Source organism: Castor canadensis, chromosome 7 (assembly GCF_047511655.1).
Source record: "Castor canadensis chromosome 7, mCasCan1.hap1v2, whole genome shotgun sequence".
In the NCBI taxonomy this organism is placed as follows: domain Eukaryota; kingdom Metazoa; phylum Chordata; class Mammalia; order Rodentia; family Castoridae; genus Castor; species Castor canadensis.
Genome location: NC_133392.1, coordinates 134,707,256 through 134,729,275, shown reverse-complemented (window position 1 = coordinate 134,729,275; position 22,020 = coordinate 134,707,256). Strand labels below are relative to the sequence as shown.

Genomic DNA, 22,020 nt, shown 5'->3' with positions numbered 1-22,020 from the left:
AAAAAGAAGTATTGGGAGCTGACTATTACATCATCAAGCTCTCTCTATTTTTTTTTCCTGGTACTGGGGTTTGAACTCAGCCTCAGCCTGCCGGGTAGGCTTGAGCCACTCTGCCAGCGTCTCCCTATGTAGACCAGGTTGGCCTCAAACTGGTTATGTAGCCCATCCTTCACCCTCCTGCTGCAGCCTCCTGAATGCTGGGATTACAGATAGACAGCAGACGTTCCAAACTTGCTCTTATGAAGGAGTAACGCAGGAGGCAGACAAAAACCAAAGCTATTTTCTGGAGAAAAAGGAATGATGAATAATGCTGAACAGGAACTCAATCAATGTCCAGTGAAAAACTCACTGTTCACAGACTATCACAGGCGGGTCTGCTAGTCAGTCACTCACCGTTGGTGTCTAAAAGGTGAGTGAATAAGACCTGGCCTGTCTGCTGGAGAAGAATGGGGAATGTGTGTGGAGTGCTTAGTTGTTGGACGCTGTGCAAAGTGCTTTCGGGGAGCCAGTTATCTCAGCGACTTTAGGAGGTTACCGAGGAGGGACACTGGGGACGAAAGTGGGCCCAAACCAGGCAGTCGAGGAGGTGCAAAGAGCTCTGGAGAGCTGGTTCTGGCCATTGCTTTAGGCCTGGCCAGTGCGAGCCTCACGGTCCTCCTCTTCCTTCATGACCCTAGCCTGTCTGCAGAATGGCTCAGCGGGATCTCCTAATGTCCCTGTTCCCAGGCTTCAGAGGCTGCCTGGGACGTGGGAGAAGGGATGTGGAGTGAGTAAGGCAGGTGGTGACTGAGCTCCGTGGGAGGGATGGTGAGGTCAGTGAGAGGGCTCCATGGAGGAGGGTTTTGGGGAGAGAGCCACAGACACCGCTTTCTTCCCCCTCCCTGGCCCCTGCTTCCCGCCCCGACCTTCTCCTGGGCTCCGGAAGGTTCGCATCCCGTCCTCGCCACCGGGTGCTGTACCCCGAGGCCCCAGGGTAGAAATCCGCGGAGAGCGCTTCTTTGACTCCCAAACTCGCAGCTCGGCGGCGCTTGGTGGCTCCTGCTGCCCGATCCCCCCCTCAGCTAGAGCCCACTTGGTCTGCGCCGCCCGCGTTCTCTGTGTGCCGGGCCCGCCCGCACTGCGGGGAGAGGCCGGGAGCCGCCCACGCCGCTCGGCGCTCCGCGCTCGGCGTCGCCGTCTCCCTGGGACGCACGCGGGCGGCGCGGCGCGCGGGAGCCGGGCGGGCGGCCATGGCTCGGCTGGCCGGGACGTAGCCGGGCCGCACCAGGAGAGCGCAGGGGCCGCCATGGCCCGGCGGCGGCGCCGCGCCTGCATCGCGCTGTTCCTGGTGCTGCTGTTCGCCTTCGGCACCCTCATGGGTCTGCGCACGCTCAAGGCTCCGGACGGACTCCCGGCCTTGGGACCCGGCCTGGAGCTGGCGCCCTTTGAACGACGGCTGGAGGGGCCCCCTGCACCCCCCGCCCGGGCCCCGGCCGCCCCTGCAGCCCCGCCGCCGCCGCCGCCGCCGCCGCCCCGCACCGCGGTCCCCCACAGCTCGCCGGGGCCGGTCCCCGCGGAGGCCGAGTCCGCCCCCGGGCAGAGTCTGCGCGTGTACTCCGACCTGCACGCCTTCTACTACTCGTGGTACGGAAGCCCGCGGCGCGAGGGCCACTACATTCACTGGGACCACGTCATGGTGCCGCACTGGGACCCCAAGATCTCGGCCAGCTACCCTCGCGGCCGCCACAGCCCCCCAGACGACTTGGGCTCCAGCTTCTACCCGGAGCTGGGGCCCTACAGCTCTCGGGACCCCGACGTGCTGCGGGAGCACATGACCCAGCTCAAGGAAGCCGCCATCGGTGAGCTTCTCCCCACCACCTGGCGGGCCTGACCCCCAGCCTCGCCCTTCTTCCTCGTTACCGGGCCTTTGGTCCCCCTCATCCGCCGTCTGACTTCGTAGCCCTTCTTTCCCATTCCTGGCCTGGACCCACTACCCGGCACCTCTCCTTCCTTGTTGCATTCCCTCTGCCCCTCCTGGGCCCTTCTATAGGGCAGAGCTGCTGGGGCTTACACCAGAGCTGCAACAGGCAGAGACAGGAAGGAGACGGGGGCAGAGACTTCAAATCTATTGGGCGTCCAGGTTTCAGGAAAGTGAGGTCTGGCTAAAAGGAATAGAGGCTGGGAGTAGAGCCTCTGGTTTTACACCAGGTGCAAGGAAGGAGCAGCAGCCCTTCCTGCTTTTGCTGGCTGAGGAGAGGAAAGTTTGCCCGTGTTGCATGATGGATCCTGCTGGGCGGAGACAAGGAGCTTTTCATCAAGTGCCCAGCAAGAAGACAGGTCCCTGGGATCTTCCTGAGTTGTAGGCTGGGTTAGAGAGACTCACTTGGTTCAGATTTTGTCACTGAATTCTGCTGGACATTACATTACATTTTATTATACCCGGAGATGGCTTGTGAATAGGTGGGAAATAGAATGACATAAGCCCAGCTAGGTCGTGCATGCTGTAACCTCAGCACTGGAGAGGCTGAGGCAGGAGGATAGAAAGTTTGAGGCCAACTTGGGCTACATAGCAAGTTCGAGGTCAGCCTGGGATACATTGTGAGATCCTTTCTCAAAAAACAAAACCAAACAAGACAAAAACCTAAAAAAGGACAGAGAGGGATCAGCGGGGGCCATCCTGTCTAGGTTTGCAGTCTAGAAAGGGCAAACAGCAAAAATGCTTTCCCATGGGAAGCACAGAGATGACTTCTTCACAGGGCTCTACTCCGTGTGGGACCTGGGGGGTGCTGCTCTTCTTGGGAGGTAAAGCTGTGGCTTCCAGGTGGGTGTGGCATTGCCACCCTCTTTCCTTTGTTCTGCTACTTGCTGAAGCACCTCAAACCTGGGCTCCTCCCAGCTCTGGAAGCTACAGCTCCCCTGGCAGCAACACTTCAGCACCATTGGCATGGACAGCTCCAAGACATGAGGCTCTGGGTTCTGCTTTGTCCCGAATGAACCTGTCAGGATCTTTGCTCAAAGTTTTCAGGAGTCATTTTTGCACCTGGAGATGATCTGTGAGGGAGAGAAAATCTGTTGGGGGATACTCTGAAGGGGCCTCTGTGTTGTGTCTCAGGCGTCTTGGTCCTCTCCTGGTACCCCCCGGGCATGGCTGATGATAATGGGGAGCCCTCAGATGACCTGGTACCTGCCATCCTGGATGCCGCCCGTCAGTACAGCATCCAGGTGAGTCTCCAAAAAAGGTGAAGAGGTCTTGATCTAGAAGCTTCCCTTCTCTGCCCCTAGACTTAGTGCCTCTAAGGAAACTTGGCAGGGGCCCAGGGATGGCGAAAAAGTAGCAAGTGTGGTATTAGGGGAGGGAGTCTCATAAATAGTGCCTATGTCACTTTCTTCAGCTCTGAGAAAACTAGATACAGGACAAATGAGATACTAAATAAGTATCACTTTAAAACAGAGGTTAGGTCAGAGACCCTGATCCTGATGAGTTGAGGGGGCAGGCAGGCTCAACTTCAAGTGGAAGGACATGAGCATGTGGCCATTTTCTCCAGACATACCAATTAGTAAGTCAGTCAGTCCTCACTTTGGTGGTGAAGGAAGAAAATGAAGAGAGCCCCACTCCCCATTCCTGAGTCCACCACTGAAACATTTAACAGTCGGCAGCACATTTCCCATGGACACAGCTTCGGCACACTATTTCCAGTCATCTCAGACAACTAGTACCAATCATTGCATAGGTGGAAACCTGTGAGCCATCCTTCAGCAGCACACCAGAATGACTCCTAGATGCCCTGTTGGGGGAGGTGGGCAAATCTCTCAACCCTTTCTTTTGTCCTGGAAGAGAAGTGGAAGCCTTTATCTCTGCTGTGCCCACCAGGATTTCTCCTAAACTCAGCCTGTCTTCCACACCGTAACTGGAGCATGTGTGGTAACTGGACAGATGATCACCTGATCAGTACTCCTCTGTTTGTGCAGGTGGCCTTCCATATTCAACCCTACAAAGGCCGGGATGACATCACTGTACATGACAACATCAAGTACATCATTGACACGTAAGGCTGCTTTGGGGGCTGGGGTTTCAATGGGAATCAAAATGGAGATCACAATGGAAGGTTTGGAGGGCCAGGTCAAGAAGTAAGCACAGAACGATGTATTTCCAGCAGCTGTTTTACAATAAGAGAGTGCTGGACTTAGAGTCTGGCAACCTGAATTTCAGTTTCAGTTCTGCTGGGTCTAATGTGATTAGAGGCAAGCCTCTTAAAACTGTGAGTATTGTAAGAGTTACATAAGTTAGTACATGTAAAAGTGGCTTGTATCATTCATTAAAAAAAAATCTGTTGAGGGCTGGTGGAGTGGCTCAAGTGGCAAGAGTGCCCGTCTAGCAAGCATGAGGCCCTAAGTTCAAATGCCAGTACCAAGAAAAAAAAAATCGGCCAGGTGCCGGTGGCTCATGCCTATAATCCTAGCTACTCAGGAGGCAGAGATCAGGAGGATCGTGGTTCAAAGCCAGCCAGGACAAATAGTTTGTGAGACCCTATCTCAAAAAACTCTTCAGAAGAAAATAGGGCTGGTGCAGTGGCTTCAGGTGAAGGTCCTGAGTTCAAGTCCCAGTACAGAAAGAAAAAAACAAAAAACTATTGAGTACTTACGTACATAGACACTGTCCTTAGCCCAGTTATGCAGTAATGGGTAGAATTAGCAAAATTTCTGATTTCATAATGTTTATATTATGGGGGTGCAGTGTACCCAGCAGTAATTAAACAGGGAAAACCAAATAGTGATCCATACTATGAAAAGTAGTAAAGAATAAAGCAGGACTTTCTGCTATAGATTGTCCAAGAACCTTTTTTTTTTTTCCTCACTGCTGGGAATCAGAAGGCCTGTGCATGTTAGGCCTGAGCTCCACCACTGAACTTTATTCCAGCCCTCAAGAAACTACTTTAGAATGGGCGGCCAAATGTGCCTCGCTAGGGGCCAACACGTGAGCTGACATCTGAGTTGAGCTGGCTCTTGCTCCTGCCCTGTAAGCACACAGCAAGATGGTGGCCATCTGCCAGCCAGGGAGAGAGCCCTCACCAAAATTTCTTAAGCACCTTCATCTTAGACTTCCCAGCTTCCACAACTGAGAAATAATTGTGGTTATTTAAGCTAAAAAGCAAAAGGGGATGGGGATGGGCCTGGGACTGTACCATGTAGTTTGCTTTAGCATGCATGAAGCTCTGGGTTCAATCCCTAGTACTGTAAAACAAACAAAAAATGTTCTGCAAAGATGTGGGAGAAGCAAGTGTGGCAAGGATGGGGTGAGATCCCAGACAGAGGGCTGGCAGATACAAAGGCCTAAGAAGTAAGACGGGACAAACTTGACATGACAGGGGAATAGAAACGCCAGACTGGAATGGAGATGAGTGAGGCAATAGCAGGAATGGAGGCAGACAGGGTCAGATCAAGTAGGTGGGGCCTTGTAGGTCATGGCAAGGAGTAGTCAGTTCTGATTTTCATTTTAAAAAGAAGTGGATTATAGGGAGGCAGGAATGGAAGCATAAGACACTGGTTAAGTGGGTATTGCCACCTTCCAGATGAAAGATGGTGGCGGATTGGCTTGGGGAAAAGCGAGGCTTAGGAATGACAGGGCTGAGGAGAGGAAGGACAGGAACCAGGTTCTTGATCAGAGGCAGGATGAATCCAACTGTGGAGACTAGCTGAATATGAAAATTGTGCTGCATGCATGGAGAATGATCTCCATGCTGCTCTTACAGTTGTGCTGGTTTCTTGCATCCAACTCAAGCTCCTCCCTCCTTCCTGCTCCTCAGGTACGGCTCCCATGGTGCATTTTACCGCTATAAGAACAGCATGGGCAAGAGCCTCCCACTCTTTTATATCTACGACTCATACCTGACATCCCCTGAGGCCTGGGCCCACCTCCTCACACCAGATGGGCCCCATTCAATTCGCAACACTCCCTATGATGGGGTCTTCATAGCACTGCTGGTGGAGGAGGGTCACACCCATGACATCCTGGCTGCAGGATTTGATGGCATGTACACCTACTTTGCCTCCAATGGTTTCTCCTTTGGCTCCTCTCATCAGAACTGGAAAGCTGTGAAGAACTTTTGTGATGCCAACAATCTCATGTTCATTCCCAGTGTGGGGCCTGGCTACATTGACACCAGCATCAGGCCTTGGAACAACCACAACACCCGGAACAGGGTCAATGGCAAGTACTACGAGACAGCCTTGCAGGCGGCCTTGACAGTGAGGCCTGAGATCGTCTCCATAACTTCTTTCAATGAGTGGCATGAAGGCACCCAGATAGAGAAGGCCGTTCCCAAGAAGACACCAACTCGCCTGTACCTGGACTACCTGCCTCATCAGCCCAGTCTGTATCTGGAGCTGACCCGTCGCTGGGCAGAGCATTTCATCAAAGAGAAGGAGCAGTGGCTTATGTGAGAGGCTGATGTCCAAACCTCGCTGGGTGATATCACTGGGATCAGCTGAGGTTGTAGGCACTCACTGGTTCCCCAGTCAGCAGCTGGGTGCTTCTGGGTATGGGCCATCAAGACAGGGCTCACGTAAAACAGCCTGTTCCTCAGGCAGGTGGTGCTGGGGTACATTGCAGTGATGGAAAAAGAGGCTCACAGGTGACTGCATGGAGGCCCTGACAGCTTCACATTCTCGGAACACTTTCACAGAATATTTTCTGGCTTTGAACACTCTGAAAGGTTTTGTGCAGTGGTTACCCAGTCACTCTCTTGGAAAGGTATCTAGGCTCTGAGCTAGCATGCACCCTCCTCCCTGCTACCAGCCTACATCCTCTTCAGGCCTCCTTTCTGCATCATCTGTCTTCTCAACAACAGGGAGTCATCCTTGAGACTGTCTAAACAATCCTGAGCATTCACACATCCATTCAACACCCACTAACCGAGCACCATACTGTGAACTAGGTGCTGGGGAAAACTGCCACTCTCCTTGTTTAGTGTGGCCTTGTAGCTGGGCAGTCATGTTTTTTTTGTTTCATTCAGTTCATTTTCCTCTACAAAAGTACTTCTGTGCGCCAGAGCTCACTTTTCCCACAAGTATTTAGCTGCAGGGAAAGGCCCAGAACACCCTCTCAGCTGCCTGAACAGAATGAGGCCCACTCACTAGAGCCACTTTCAGTGCTCTGTTATTTAGTACGAAGTGGTATTCTCCAGTAAACATTCCTCTTGCCCTCAAGACCTCATGACTCTCAACCTCAGAGTCTGTAACAAAGTGATGTAGAGTTGGGCTGGCTATAGCTTTAGCACAATGAAGAGTGGGTTTGCTTAAGAAATTACTAGTTTAGGGACTGGAGGCATGGCTCAAGTGGTAGAGCACATACCTAGCAAGTGCTGAGGACATGAATTTAAAACCCAGTACTACACACACACACACACAGACACACACCCCACACAAAATACTACTAGCTTAAATATCTAGAGGGAATAGGTGACAAGTGCTTATTTACAAATAAACTAATATGTTAATTGTAAGAACCCTCAATAAAGTAGGCCCCTAGAGCACCTTTCTGGCAAGATCCTTGGGATATACCTGAATAACATGCATCAGAAACCATTGTACTAAGAGATTTACAGGCTCAAGACTGAATCCCAATTCTGGGAAATGGGGTTCAAGTGTGAAGGGAGGAGTGGAACCTAGGTTATCCCAAGAATATGAAGCCCTGAGTAAGTGACATAAACCCCACCAGACAGGCCTGACCACCTTGCTTGAGGCTTAGATGGGGAAACAGCAAGCAGGACCAGTTGAAAGGGCTAGATGTTGACTGTAGTGATTTCATTTCACATATACAGAATTTGAAAAACTACAGCAAGGCCAAGAGAAAGATGCGGCCATCCTCACACACCGCTGATGGCAATGAAACTCGATTCAGGTCTTTTGAAGGCTAATCAACATCAAGAGCCATAAATGCATTTGTACACTTTGACCTGGTAACCTACCCTAAGGAAATAATTCAAAAGAAAAATAAATCATTTGCAAATGTTTAACAGCATTTTTAATAAAGAAAAACAAGGTTTAAATGTCCAACAATTATGTGTAACACTTGGTATACATAGGAATAAAGATAAAAGGCTGCTGAGTAAACAAACACTGGAGTTAAAGGCATTGTACACATGACTTTAAAGATAAATAAGGAAAAGTCACTGGTTGAAAAGGATAAGAGAGATTTATTTCAAAATATTGCTTAATTTGGATCCCTCCCTAAGATTTCCCGCCATTAGACCAAAAATGACTTCCCTCTGGTTCAATGGAGAATTGGCCTGCAGCTCTACAATCTTTACCCTAACTCAGTTCCAGCTTTAGGAGCCCAAACCCATGCCTGAGACTTTTAAACTACATTAACACTTCTAGCTGGTTTGGACTTTAAAATGACACTACCTACCACAGAAGAGGCTCTCACTAGATTCTAAATCTATTTCTTGAATTACTTTTTCTTTGGAGACAGGGTCTTGTTATGTAGCTCAGGATGGCCTTCAACTTACTTTGTAGACCAAGTTGGCCTTGAACTCACAATCCTCCTGCCTCAACCTGAGTGCTACAATTACAGGTACTAGAGTTATAGGCACATGCAATACCATGCCCAGCTTAAATTACTTTTCAATTTGAAAGAAAGAGACAGAGGTAGGGGGCCACAACACATACTTATCAGAATAAGGCCAGGAATGTTCTTAAAAGTCTTTATTCAACTTTTGACTGGTATTTTAAACTATAGAATAAATATAACCTTCCCTCCAGGTATGAGGCTAAACCAGCAGCTTCTGGTCTACAGTGCTTAGAAAAACATGGTACCTAAAGGCACCATGATTAGGCTACTGACAATGGCTCCACTGGTCTCTGCAAATGAGGCCTTCCCAATCACCAGCAGCGAACAGACACATAGTATCCAGCAGCATCTTTGAGTCCTCACTCCTCCACAGTGTCATGAACAGGACCCATGTGAAGGGAGCAGCCCATACTTCTGTTGCAGGATGGCTGTAGTGTTTTCCAGGGCACTGAGTGGGACACAGAGGACAGTTACAGTCTGACTTCTCAAACCCCTGAGTTCCAGAGTCAGGTGACCAGGAACTTCTAAGCTACTGGTGTTATGCTATATTCATCAAGTTCTTAATGAATTCTAAAAAGCCAGCAAACACCAGCAAGTTTAGTCCTATGTGTACCACTTCTCCAAGCCTGCCTCAGGGAAAGACAGAAGTGACAACATTCACTTAGTAAAGCTTTTTTTCACCTCTCTAACCTCCCTCAAACTCTACTCCCCATAACATGAGAAACAGACTTACCAGCCTGGACGAATAATGCCAAACTTTCCAGGCACAGATAAGTCCACCACAGTAGAGCCAAGGCGACACTCAGGGCTTTGGCCATCCCCAATTGGTCCCCCATTAATGATCAGGGACAAATGAGGCCAGAGGTCTTGGAACTCCTGAGAAGAGGGAAAAGGAAGAACACAGCTATGATCCATTGTATATTAAAGGACGTCACACTGCACATGTTGTTCCTAAGTAAGATAAATGCTCCAGTTTTAGAACAGGAGGTTATCTTCCTTTACATGGAATTTAAGGAAATCCCACACTCTACTTTGGTTAGGGAGAATGACTGGGATTCTGGGTAGAAGTCCCGACTTTTGGGCTCTAACCCTAGACTTTTCACTCTATCTGTGACACACATGTAAGTTACCTCATCCTGGTCTACAAAACGAGGAAGCTGGGCAGATGACCAGTAAGGGTCCTTCCAGCAATAGCACTCTGATCCTGGATCTCAGTGGAACTCTGGATGAGGGCACGGAGAGGAAAACCAGTGGCTCTGTGTAAGTATGTGCCACCAGAAGTCTTGGGCTGTAGGAAGGACACTCCTACCAGAATTATGTATTGAATGGTCAACTAAGCTAGAGCTCCCCAATACACACACACAAGTACACACAAAGAGTGATGATATTGCAGCAGTCAGGACCAGGAATTGGGAATTGGGGATAAAAACCAGTTACTATGTTGAACAGTTTAACTGATTGCTGACAAGGTAAGACCCCTACCCCCACCCCCAAAATACAGAACCTCCCCCTCCCTTTGCCACATTCCCATTTCTGCCCCACCCCTGCATTAGCTTCACCAAGACCAAGTAAAATCAGAGTTCAAGAATGAGAAGGATGCCAAGTTCTCAATCTCTGAGGCTCCTGAGCCCACTCTCTAGATCAGTACACGGAAAACCCAGTCATTTTACTGCACTCCACATTTACACTTACTATGAAAATAAGTGAAATTTCTTTGTGTCCTCATTTGCTCTGAACTATGTAGCCAAGATAAGATTAGAATGATTCTTTCTTTGGCCTGGCTTGTAGCAGAGATAAGAGAACAAGGTCTGAAGTCAAAAAATGGGCAAAAATCTGGGCCAATAATTTAATGGCTATACAATGGGAAGAAGTGACCTTTTGCTGAAAAGACTTAGGGCCTGACTGCAGTCTCCAACAACTGCACAACCCCCACAAAAACAGAACAATGATTTTACTTAGAAAACATCAGTTCTCCCCTGTCCTCTCCAACTTTGAAATAAAAACTTTCCAAGACTCTTTAATTTGGATCCCCTCCCTTTCCATGCCAACCGGAAACAAAGAGGACGTACACAGCCACTTTCCTGCCAACATCAACCTACTGGTTCAGAGGAAACAGCTTGGTTTCTGGGAAGGACTGGGCAACTCTCACCTCAATGTTCAGAGAACTGGCCTGGGAACTGAGGTTGGCACTGGTGAGAGCAAGAGGTCCCCCAAACATCTGTGCCAAGTCCTGCATGAAGGCATGGTCAGGAATCCGGATGCCTACAAGCTATGAGGCAAGAGCAAAGGGATCATCAGGAAGGTTGGAAGGGGCATAAACAAGTCTGCTCTAGCTCCGAGCAAAAGCCAAATGGCCAGAAAAAGTCTGGGGTCACAGGAGAAAACTTGACTCACAGGAGTAAATGGATTCAGGTCTTTGTTGAGCTCCTCGGAGCGTTCCATCACCAGAGTCACTGGCCCTGGCAATAGGTCTTTCAGGAGCTCCTCGGGCACTGTCACTTGGCAGTACCTGGGAAGCAAAGGAGCACAAATCCGCTCAAAATGAAGAGCCAATGGCGAACATTTCCCAGGCCTACCCAGAAAACGGGTCTTCGGGGTCTACAACGGGATCCACCTGTCTCCCTGCCTCCCCTCCCTAAGAGCTTGAGAGGTGGGACTCGAGAGAAGCATCCATGTCTCGGGGACTACAACAGCTACAGCGCTGTGACAGCGTCACAAGTCTCAAGCTCTGTGTTTTATTTTCTGCAAGTCACTCTCAGATTAAATTAAATTACGGGTTTCCTCTCTTCCGTGGGCCTCCCCCGCATGCGCACAAGAGCGACAAGCGAACAGAACCCTGTCTGCCTCACTCATCGCTGCGGCCCAGTGTCTAGTGCCGGGCCTGACACACGTTAAAGTGCTCAGTACATATTTCCAGTTCCGGAACTGGTGAGCTTGGACAAGCCCCTCCCGCTCTCTGCGCCTCAGTCTCCCAAGCCTGTCACCGGAAACCCCTCCCGCGGTGCCGCCCCCAGCGGGGCCGGGTCGGGGCGGCCTCACCTGTAGACGTCGGCCACGCGGCCCAGGCATACGGCCAGCGGCTTGGCCTCGCAGCGGCCCTTGAGGCGGTAGACAGCGCCCAGTGCCTCTGAGCAGCTCGCCGAGCAGGCCAGGCCGTACAGCGTGTCGGTGGGAACAGCCACCACGGCTCCGGCGCGCAGCTCGGCCACGGCGGCCCGAAGCGCCTCGGTCCAGCCGGCGCGCTCGGGGCTTGCGGCCTGCACGGCCCCACTCCCCGGGAGCCGCAACAGCCGAGCCCCCGGCGCCGCCGGAGCGGGGCTGGGTGGGCGAAGGAGGCGGCAACTGCGGGCAGAGCCCGCTGCCCCATCGCTCAGCCCTACGCTGGCAGCCACAGCGGCCCTCAGCCCCGTGCACGGACGCGCTGGAGACATCCGCCCAGGCCCGCTTCCGGGAGGAAGTGACGCACATAACCAGCTTCCGGTCCGAGAGGCTCGGCCCCACCTCCGCGCCGAGCAACTTAAAGGGACCACGACCCCCAGGAGGATTGAAGGAGACCGGTGGGGACGGGGCGGGGCGCAGCTTTGCAGAGCCCTAGCGCAGCGCTGGGGAGGGGGGGCGGCCGAAAGGGGGGCGGTGGTCGGGCCGCGCAGGCGGAGATGGAATGGGGCCCAAGCTCAGACTGGTCGCGGGGGTGAGAGGGGGCCCGTCGGGGCGGGTGGGAAGGGGCTCGGACCCAGCGTAAGCGCTGGGCCTGACCGTCTGTGTCTTGCTCTTTCCTGGGCAGGGAGGCTGCCGGCGTGGACCGCGGGAAGGCGGGGCTGGGGCTCGGCGGGAGGCCACCCCCGCAGCCGCCCCGGGATGAGCGCGCCCAGCAGCTGCTGGACGCGGTGGAGCAGCGCCAGCGGCAGCTCCTGGACACCATCGCCGCCTGTGAGGAGATGCTGCGGCAGCTGGGCCGCCGGCGCCCGGAGCCAGCTGGTGGCGGGGTCAGTGCCCACCCTGGGCTGGGCTTGGGGGATGGGGTCTGTTCACTGGTTGGACTGGCCAAGCCCTAGCTTCCCCAGGAGGTGGGGGCGGAAGAGCGCCCCCACTACTTTATCCTTAACCTACTTTGATCTGGGCGACAGGTTTTGCAAAAGTTAAGCACTATCCAAATGCCAAGTGGCCGTATCCTAGCGGGCCCTAATCCAAGGCCTTTCCTCCTAGGCTGGCTGACCTTTTTTCTTTTCTATTCCAACTAGAGCGTCTCAGCCAAACCGGGAGCGCCCCCCCAGCCCGCCGTCTCCGCCAGAGGTGGCTTTCCAAAGGATGCTGGTGATGGAGCTGCAGAGCCCTGACCATTCTCTAGCAGGGCATCCTGACTTCTCTCCCTCCCCAGGGCTGGTGGCTGGACTCTGAACAACTCCCTTCAGTAAAGGGGTTCGTCTTAACTGGCAGTGGCTGGTACTTGGCCCTCAGCCTGGGGTGGCAGCTCTGCTAGCAGCTGGGTTCGCTCCCACTTTATCCTGGCTGAAGGCAGTACTGTGCTTTGAAATGTAGCCCATGAATACCCAGTCTGATTACTCGGATCTGGGTAGCCCAGCAGTGCTGGCCAGAGTGGTCTGGCCTGCTTTGGGGGTTCCAGGTGGTATGTTACATGTCCATTTCATGCTTTGGGGGCTTTTAGCCCTGCAAAACACCTTTAGCAGAGCCCTGATTAAAAGGAGACCTGCAGACTTTCCTGGTGACCGACCTTTCCTTTTTTTCCCCTTTCCAACACTGATGGCTGGCCATGGGGGAGTAGTGGAAAAATGTCAACCACGGGCAGGGATGGGAAGTAATGCCACAGACACTACCAGATTTAAATAAGCATTTAATTAAGATTTCATTAGTATTTAATATTGCTTTTTCAATTCCAAAAAGTTAAATTTTCACTTCTTAGCAGATATTTAAAGTACAATATTAAGTTTATACAAAATGAGCAATTAAGCAAACACCATTATTTCACATTCTTCAAAAATACAAATTCATATTCTTTTTTGGGTTTGGAGGTTTCTTCCTTTGGAAGTACTGAACCTGTAACGTTTTCATAGCGCTCAGTGGAAGTCCATTGTTCCCATGTTTTACACTTAAAATAAATTTGATAGGCTTTTACATAATCCAAATAAAATTATTTGGGACCTAAAAAATTGTCACCAAGACCACTGGCCAATGATTGGTGTGTGTCAAAAAAGAAGGCTCTTGCCTTTGCTGGCTAGAAGATCTGAGCCAGGGAGCCAGCAAAAACCTGCTTCCAGCTACCTTCCCCAAATAGGGACTAGGGGGAGTTCACAGGAAAAGGGAACAGCCACCTTGAACTCCAACCCCAACCCCACTTTCTCTAAAACACAACAAAAGGTGTAGACTGTTGAGTCAAACAGCCCTTGGGAGGCCTGAGAACACAGAAGGGGCAAAAAAAGAAGCCTCTGACTTGGCACCACTACAAGGACAAGGATATTGCAAAAATCACCCCTGGGTTTTGGTGGAAAAAAGGTTTTATGAAAAATTTTCCTATAAGAAAAAGTAGAAACTGCATTGAACTGAGAAAGTGACACAACATTATCACCCCATTTTTGGCCCAGCAGGCATCCAGCAAAAGGGTAATGTGTGGTCTTAAACCTCGCTTCCAGTAGAAAAGCTTGTACTTTGTACACCTTGACATAACGATCCAGTTTAAGTTGCATTTTTCAGTGCAGACTGAGAAGCCCTCTCGAGCCAGGAATAACAGTGAGAAATGCCGACTGTGATCATCAGTTTCCTCAAAGGGCATGAGAAGAAACAAAAGATACTTCCCCCTCTCCCCCCAAGAATATGCAAGAATAGATAGGCCAAACAGGCTGACCAATCAGAAATATGTCATACTCAGTTTTGTTGCCAACCACCCTTCCACAAATGTTAAAAGAATGGACAGTTTTCCATCTGTGTCTTAGCAGAACCTCTTGCATATTGCATCCATGAAAATCTTTCTGCTTTGGCTGAAATGTATTTAAAAGTCTCTAGTCTATAGCCTGAGAATTAAAATGGGAGCAGATGGGGGAAAGGAAGAAAGTTGATAAAGCAGATTATTTGCTTACTGGATTTGATGAAAGATGGAAGCCTTTTTTGCTTATTAGCACCATCAAAGGTAGTATGGGGAGCAATATAGAAATGGCTCATATTGCCCTCTTCCCCTCCCCCAACATATTTCTGATTGGTATAAAAAAACTGTAAACGCGAGCAGTACTGGTGTAGTTCCACAAACCAGTGGTTTCAGTGATGCTGGAGAAGTCTAAGATTCAATTCAGTGGATATAATTACAAATATGAAAGTCTAGAAGGTGCCAGTTTTCTACCTAGGAACAACCTATTCCTTCCTTTTAGGCATCACTTTGTAATGATGAAGAGAGGAAAGATGGCAAGGGACCAAGAGGTGGTGAAAAAGGGCCTCTACAGTCAGCAGAAATAAACACCCACAGCACTTCTCCCGAGAGCCTGAGGGGGCGCCCGGGGTACACAGGGAAGGCTTGCATAGATCGAGCAGCTGCTGAGAATGCATAATATGTTTCCCTATGGACAGCCTCAGCACAGGGCTCATCGAGTGGAAAAATGCAGACAGGCCAGGGCCACATGGGACAATGACTGTCAAACTACACATATTGCACCAAAGTAAGTGCTTTTCTTTTCACACACCTCAATTTAACTTTTTATTCTGAGCAAAAAATAAAATTTTGTGGAAAGTATATATATGTATATATATATACACAACAGAAATTGCAGCAATTGAGTTAAAGATAAAATAACCTAAAGTGCTTTTTTGTTTTATTATTTCTTTAATATACCAATATGAGGTTCTGCAAACTTGTCCCTCTGGACACATTCAGCATTATACAAAGTCTCTCAGGAAAACCCACCCACCCTCCATTATCCCCGTCAGTACACTGCCTTGACCCTGAAAAAAAGCACACTCCCATCTACCAACTCTCCTGAAGTGGTGAAGAGAAGCCCCTTGCCTTCTTCACAGGGAGGCCTTCACCTCTTGAGGCCTCTCCTGGGCTTTGTACCATCATCTCTTTCTAAAGGTGGGTGGCATTCAATAAATGACACTACTGTCACCAAACTAGTGGTGCCCTCATCAGATTGGCCAGACCCTTCCAGGGAAGACTGGGCTACTCTCCCCTCAATGCCCCACTGCCTGCCTGGGAAGGGCCAAATACACTAAGGCAATTTGGTGGTGCCAGCTAGTCTCTTTACCTCCTCCTGAGTCCACAAACCACCCCTGGTACTGAGTAGTACTGCTGAAGGGGCAGTTCAATTACAGATGCTAGTGGGAGCTCAAGTATAGGTCAACAGGGTGAAAATGGCTAAGGTTACCCTGGGAAGAAAAGGCTTAATTCCATCTGTTACAATTCACCCTTCCTAAACTTACCCTGTATGTTCATTCCCAAGGTGGGAAACCACATTCTCCATGAAGGTTCTTTCTGGCTCCCATTTAGCCAGGGGCCCTCTCTTCTCCAACGTCCCAGCATTAGAGGCCTGGCTTATGGAAGGAAGATGGGAGGGAAGGAGTGCTGGCAGAGCATGGAAGGAAAGTCTGCCTACCCTGTGGAATATATCTGCTCTGTACAACCACTCACTGACATGTGAAGCACATTCCTGATTTTCCAAAAGCTGATTGGAACTGACAGTCTTTCCTATAACCTAAAATCACTCACAAAAGGCCAACCTCTACAGTAAGAAGTACTGTTTAAGATGTCTCTTAACCAGCCCCAATCTGTGGAGAGTGAAAAGCCATTGACGTGGGACACAACTAACATGAACACACCCTGGTTATTCAGGAAGAAGTAACATCTAAACCTTCATATATCCTTCCCTAGGCTTGTATTTCCTGCCTCAGCTCCGAAAGAGCCAGCATCCCAGGTGATCTGATAGGCATGTGGAAAGATCATGACTACTCTGATACAAGCTCACTTTGGGGTCCCATCCATTGCTCTCTCAGAAGTTGTAGAGAAAACATCAAGAGCTAAGTTCAAAGCTTCCTATAGGTACACGGCCCAGAGACAGCCAGGACAATCCTTGCTTAATACTTGGTTTCCCAGAAGGACTAACCCACTATGGTTATCAGAAGATTCCTCTTGCCTTGTCAACTTCTGCTGATGTCAAAAGTTACCAAAACCCACCAGCCTTTTCAGGGAGTGGAGTGCAGGTCAAAAAGAAATCAATTATCCTGGCTAGGCTCCTAGAATGAGAAATCAGCTGCTTAAGTCCATTTCTTCTCATGGGAGTGACAGCATTGTCACCACTACCCTCTTGTCCAAACCTGTCCCCAAAATCTTAGCTAAAGGTGGGCCTCTGCCTTCAAGATACGTCATCTGCTTGTGATGCTATCTTAGCTGGCTCTGAGATAGCAGGAGAGTGACCAATACAGATCTCTCACTGCCTTGTTTGTGGATTCTGCTCTTGCTGGAGGCAGGGAAGTGTTTCTTGGGAGACAGACGCTGATTCCACACCCTGGGCCAAAGCTAGTTTCTGAGCATGATGAGCACTCATGACTACATTAAATAGCCAAATGAGAGCAACTTTCCATTCCTTGTGGATTGTATTTTATGTTTTATTTTAAGAGGCAATGACTTGAAGCCAAAGGCAGACAGATGGATACAACTCTATACACAAATCAAAATTTTTTTTCTATAGCACAACTTATTAAAACATTCCAAATGAGATAACTTATTGCAACATTTCAGGCTTTTTGGTGGAAGGGGAATTTTTGTTTGTTTTACCCTGAGAAGATCATTGCTTTGTGTGGTTTTTTTTTTTCTTTTTGCTTATAAATCACATGACTAAGTCGAGCAAGTCATATCCTTGTTTGCACTGTATTAGGCTGTATGCAAAATCCAGAGATGAGGGGTAGAGATGGGATGGGGCAACCAAAAGTCTGGCTAGAACCTGGAACCAGAGCACCTGGCCTGTCAATAACTTGCCACCTCATCCACACTCCCTTCAATCTGCACCTTCCCCTGGGAAAGCAAGATGAAGGCCTTCTGCTCTAAGGATGAAAACACTGTCAAAGGAAGGCAGAGCTCCAGCTGCTAACTGGCTATTAGCTATGTGTTCACTCTAGGACAAAATAGGGATGTTCCGCAGGGAGAGCCCTAGCAAGCAACTAAGAGATGGAAAGAACCAGGAAGGTAGACTGTGGTTATGTTGTTAGAGCCTGCTCTGTACACACATCATCAACAGACAGCAGTCAACAGCTTGTGTAGGACCCTGGTAGAACCAGGCTATATCCACAGTGCCGGTCAGGCTTGAAGCTGCCCATTTGTTCTGAGCGGGCTACAGGACAGCCTCTGAAGCATCCACCAGGGGCTCCATCAATGCCAAGTGCAAACAACAAAACCATCTCAGGCGAACCCTGTCCAACTCACAGCTGTCTCACCTGCCCTTGCCACTACCTACTTTGATGGAAAAGGAAGGATCTGGCTTTCCAGACAAATGTTAGCCTCAGATTCAAAAAGACACACAGGGAGGAGCAACACCCAGCACACTGAACTCTCTTGCCCAATCCACAAAAACCCCAGTGCAAATGATGGGCAGTACCAGATTGATGGAAACCACACCCTTTCATTTAGAATTTTTATGCATACGAGTAACCTTAATTTCCAAGTTCACATAACAATAAGCAAAAGTGACATACAGTGCAGCCAAACAGTTCACTTATAACTTAGCTTTTTTTTGTTTTTTGTTTTTTTCAAAAGATCAGTTCATTAAAACGGGTGCTCCTAGGATGTGAATAAAGAAAATACGTCTGAAAGGTGAGGCTTTCAAACAGCAGATTTCTTCATCCTTCCAATTTCTGACCCCATGATGGCAGGCATCGCACTTTGTGCTTCCTGCTCACCCTCTTCCTGGAGGTGAGTGCATATAGGCCTTTCCCCTGGAGAAGCTGTTGGTCAGGCCCATCTCCTCCTCCCCCTGCAGTAGTGCTTTAATGTGAATCAGATTGGACAGGGTGTCCAGGCTCTGGAGGGACAGGAACTCTGACACATCCATGGCACTTAAAGTTGCTGCCTGAGGGTCTGAAGGAGCCTCGGCCTGTCTGCTTTGCTCACAGGAAGAGGGTCCGGTGGAGGAGGAGGATGGGGAGAGGGAGGGAAGAGGAAAAAGTCTAGGGTGGTAGCTGCAGGCTGGACCCATCAAGAGGCTGGGAGTTCGGCTCTGGAGGGGGTGGGGAAGAACAGCCCTTTCTCCGGCTGGACGCCCGCTCCTTCGCAGAGTCCCGACATGCACACTGACACTGACATGCCTCCTCTTGTTTGATGATGATCACAGGAACACTGAGGCCAATCTGTTGGACAGAGCTCCCTGCGAGAGAGGCAAGAGAGACTGCTCTTCAAGTAGCCATGGGAGAGGCATGAGGGGCAGGGGTGCATGGACTAGGTGAGGGTTGAGTGCAGCAGAAGCAAGGAATGGTGGGCAGGATGATGCCATCCATACTCCAGGCTTTGTTCTATTTTAAATCGGACCAGGTTCTTTCTCAGGGAAAAAGCCTCAGACACTCCCAATCCCTCCAGGACGAAGCCTCTTTCCTTACAGTCATGCCAACAATCTAGATGTATCTTGTCATTCTCTACTGTGCCTCCATGCCAGCCACAGGAGACGCCTCCCTTCTCCTGATACCTTCCACATACTCCGGGGCCCTTCCTTTTGCCTAAACTCCTGGACAGAGAGTGCTGTTCTTCTGGATATCCAGCTGACTCCCTCACCCATTATCCCAGGCAGTGTTTCCCACAGGCCTGTGCAGAGGGCCAGCTAGGTGAACCTGGCACACATGCACAGTACTGTGCCTTCCTTTTGCACCTCTCTCCACGTTGCATGGCCTGTTTTAGACTCTGTGCTCCTTAGGACACCAAGCTCCTCTGTGTGGTCCCAGTATCTGACATGGTAGGTGTCAACCAATCTCCTCTTACACAGCTGGCCTGAGATGAGTGCACCTTCATATACATTCTCATTTTTCTCTCTATGCACACACAAGCTCTGAATTAAGCCAGGTTCATGTGTCCCAACAGAGCTAAAGACCAGTGACCAGAATAGGGTGGGAATGAGAAAACCCAAAAGTTAGTGCTCTGCTCTGGTTCTCCTGCATGTTCGCTTATGACCTTTGGGAGTCACTTAATCTTTTGGGTCCCAGTTTCTTTTCTTTCTTTCTTTCTTTTTTTTTTTTTTTTTGAGACAAGTTGTTACTATATAGCCCAGACTGGCCTGGAACTCCATAGGTGAACTCTCCATCCTCCTGCCTCAGTCTCCGGAGTGCTAGGATTAAGGTACGAATCACCATGCCCAGCTCTGCGTTCCAGTTTTTTAGAATATAAAAGAAAAAGCCTGAAATACAAAGACCTTTCAGCTGTGCATGAATCTCTGACCCAGATGCTATTTCTTCCTTACTGTAATTAGAAAAGAGTCCAGTGAATTCATAACTGGCCTCTTTAGCATTAACTGTAAATTAAAACTTTTTTTTTTCTGGCTACATATAAAAGCAGTATCTGAAAGGGAAATAACTGTTACCAGGTAAAGAATACTAAAGATAGTATTTATACCAGAAGTACATTAACTCCTAGTAGTTGTGAGAGCATAAAATACTCTAATAAACAATACAATGTAAATTCAATTGAGGCTGTTTAAATATTTTTAAAGTTTTAAAAACTGAGGCAAAGAAATAATTTACTCTGCCTTAAGGAGCCCAGAAAGTTGATTTTCTTTTAAAGTTAAAATGGAATTACATACCTGTGCTACCGGCTACTGGTACTGCGGTGGTAAAATATACCTGTTCAACTTTAGATGACTGCTGCTGGGGAAAAAAAAATCACACTTATAGACACTCCAATATGGCAGACATTCAAGGACCTGAAGCCTCCCCAGTTGTAATGGTCATCCAAGAGGAAGAAAACCCTAAGTGTTCAGGGATTTTTGCACTGAGCGGTGTTTTGTTTGTGCTCTCACATGAGGTCACTGCACTGTTTGACATTCCATGCTGACAATCAAGCTAGCTTTGTACTCCACTACTTGGCTATCTCCCAGCTGCCTAATCCAGATCCAGTGGGTTGTGTTGGTAGGCTCCTTCAAGGGTGCTTTTCTCAAGTTGATGGTAGTCTCAGAGGGAGCTTGGGGCTAGCTTTCCTTCAAGGCTATTCACTCCCACCCCAATTCTTTTCTGAAAGCTGGAAAGTTCTTTTCTTCTCAGGGATTAAGCTGCATCTAAAGACAGGCTAAGGCTTCTTCTCACTGGCACAAAGCCCCATGAAGACCCTGGACTCAGATACCCCTGGTTTAAGTCAAACTCTGTCACTTGTTAGTTCTTGATGCCAGGTAAGTGACTTTACTTCTTAAGAGTCTCAGTTTCCTGTAAAGGCTGGGATGATAAGCAAAGATCCTCCTAAAGGATTAAGTGAGATGACACACATAGAGCACTGAGCTCATGGTGCACATCTAATAAACATTAGTGGTTTGTACTGTTACACTTAGGAGTAATATATAACTGCCTAAAAATCACCTTTATCACTTCAGTATTCTTCCCATTAAGTTGGCTAAAGGGTTTCTGCATTTTTTTTTTGGTGGGAATGCAGTTTGAATTCAGGGCTTTGTACTCGCAAAGCAGGTGCTCTACTGCTTGAGCCACTCCTGCAGTTCATTTTGTTCTGGTTATTTTAGAGATGGGGTCTCCCGAACTATTTGCTCGAGCTGGCCTGGAACCACAATCCACAATTCTTAACCCTCTCCATCTCAGCCTCCCAGGTAGCTAGGAGTACAGGCATGACTGGTGCGTGAGTTTCTGCATTCTTCAAGTCTTATCATAAAAGGCTTTGCCTTTTATTCCTTTAAAAAAAAAAAAAAAAAAAGCGCCTCAAGATGAGCCTGAGCAGAAGTGAAGGCTTCTAGCTAAAACATAGATGAAATTATAATACACTGATGGAGACAAGAGCCCCATTTTTTTTTTGTTTGTTTTGAAATAGGATTTGGCTATGTAGCTCAGGCTGGCCTTGAACTTTTTTTTGTGGGGGGGGCTGGGTAGTACTGGGGTTTGAACTCAGGACCTCACATTTGCTAGGCAGGCACTCTACCACTTGTGGCCTTGAACTCTTCTTGATCCTCCTGCCTTCAGGTATGCACCACGCCTGGCTAAACCCTGTATTTAAATAGATGAAAATGAATTACATGGAAAAAGAATAACATTTGTTTCATGCAGCTCCCCAGCAGCAAGCCCAGAAAAAGTACTGGAAAGACCTTTCCAACGTCACTGGCCATCTGACATGGAAACAGGCTGCCTTTAAAAGTAGCTGGCATGCCATTTCTGGAATTTGAGTGCTCTTACTATTTAGCTCTAAGCTACCTTTCCAGTTTGTTTACATCTACACACAAATTTTCCTGTCTAGTACCTCCTTTTCTCCATGTAACTTCTACCCATATTTCAAAGCTCATTTG

At 49.0% G+C, this 22,020-nt stretch overlaps 4 protein-coding genes across 6 annotated transcripts in view; 2 read left to right on the top strand and 2 right to left on the bottom strand.

The window, feature by feature from the left end:
• Window positions 1-1,197: 1,197 nt before the first annotated feature.
• Window positions 1,198-8,773, top strand: Maneal (mannosidase endo-alpha like). Its single transcript, XM_020173651.2, has 4 exons — window positions 1,198-1,838; window positions 3,092-3,201; window positions 3,949-4,025; window positions 5,784-8,773. Exons 1-4 carry the CDS (start codon window positions 1,286-1,288, stop codon window positions 6,418-6,420), a joined length of 1,377 nt encoding a protein of 458 aa, XP_020029240.2. The 5' UTR covers window positions 1,198-1,285; the 3' UTR covers window positions 6,421-8,773.
• On the bottom strand, window positions 7,977-11,982 carry Yrdc (yrdC N6-threonylcarbamoyltransferase domain containing). The gene is made up of 5 exons (XM_020173653.2): window positions 11,591-11,982; window positions 10,946-11,060; window positions 10,701-10,820; window positions 9,285-9,427; window positions 7,977-8,999 (listed from the first exon to the last, which is right to left on the bottom strand). The coding sequence occupies exons 1-5, from the start codon at window positions 11,980-11,982 to the stop codon at window positions 8,927-8,929; spliced, it is 843 nt and encodes a 280-aa protein (XP_020029242.1). The 3' UTR covers window positions 7,977-8,926.
• C7H1orf122 (chromosome 7 C1orf122 homolog) lies at window positions 11,976-13,271 on the top strand. Of its 2 annotated transcripts, none has more exons than XM_020173655.2 (3): window positions 11,976-12,108; window positions 12,336-12,537; window positions 12,793-13,271. In XM_020173655.2, the coding sequence occupies exons 2-3, from the start codon at window positions 12,490-12,492 to the stop codon at window positions 12,886-12,888; spliced, it is 144 nt and encodes a 47-aa protein (XP_020029244.1). In that variant the 5' UTR covers window positions 11,976-12,108; window positions 12,336-12,489; the 3' UTR covers window positions 12,889-13,271. The 2 variants fall into 2 exon arrangements, with proteins under 2 accessions (XP_020029244.1, XP_020029243.1); XM_020173654.2 differs by lacking the exon at window positions 11,976-12,108 and adding an exon at window positions 12,114-12,242.
• Window positions 13,272-17,130: 3,859 nt separating this feature from the next.
• Mtf1 (metal regulatory transcription factor 1) overlaps window positions 17,131-22,020 on the bottom strand; it is a 43,078-nt gene continuing 38,188 nt past the window's right edge. The window contains exons 10-11 of one of the 2 annotated variants that reach the window (XM_020173656.2): window positions 20,326-20,389; window positions 17,131-18,906 (exon numbers count right to left, since the gene is read on the bottom strand). In XM_020173656.2, the coding sequence (XP_020029245.1) occupies window positions 18,710-18,906; window positions 20,326-20,389 (261 nt within the window). In that variant the 3' untranslated portion in view covers window positions 17,131-18,709. The remainder of the gene's footprint in view (window positions 18,907-20,325; window positions 20,390-22,020) is intronic. The other variant, XM_074080538.1, reaches the window with a different exon arrangement.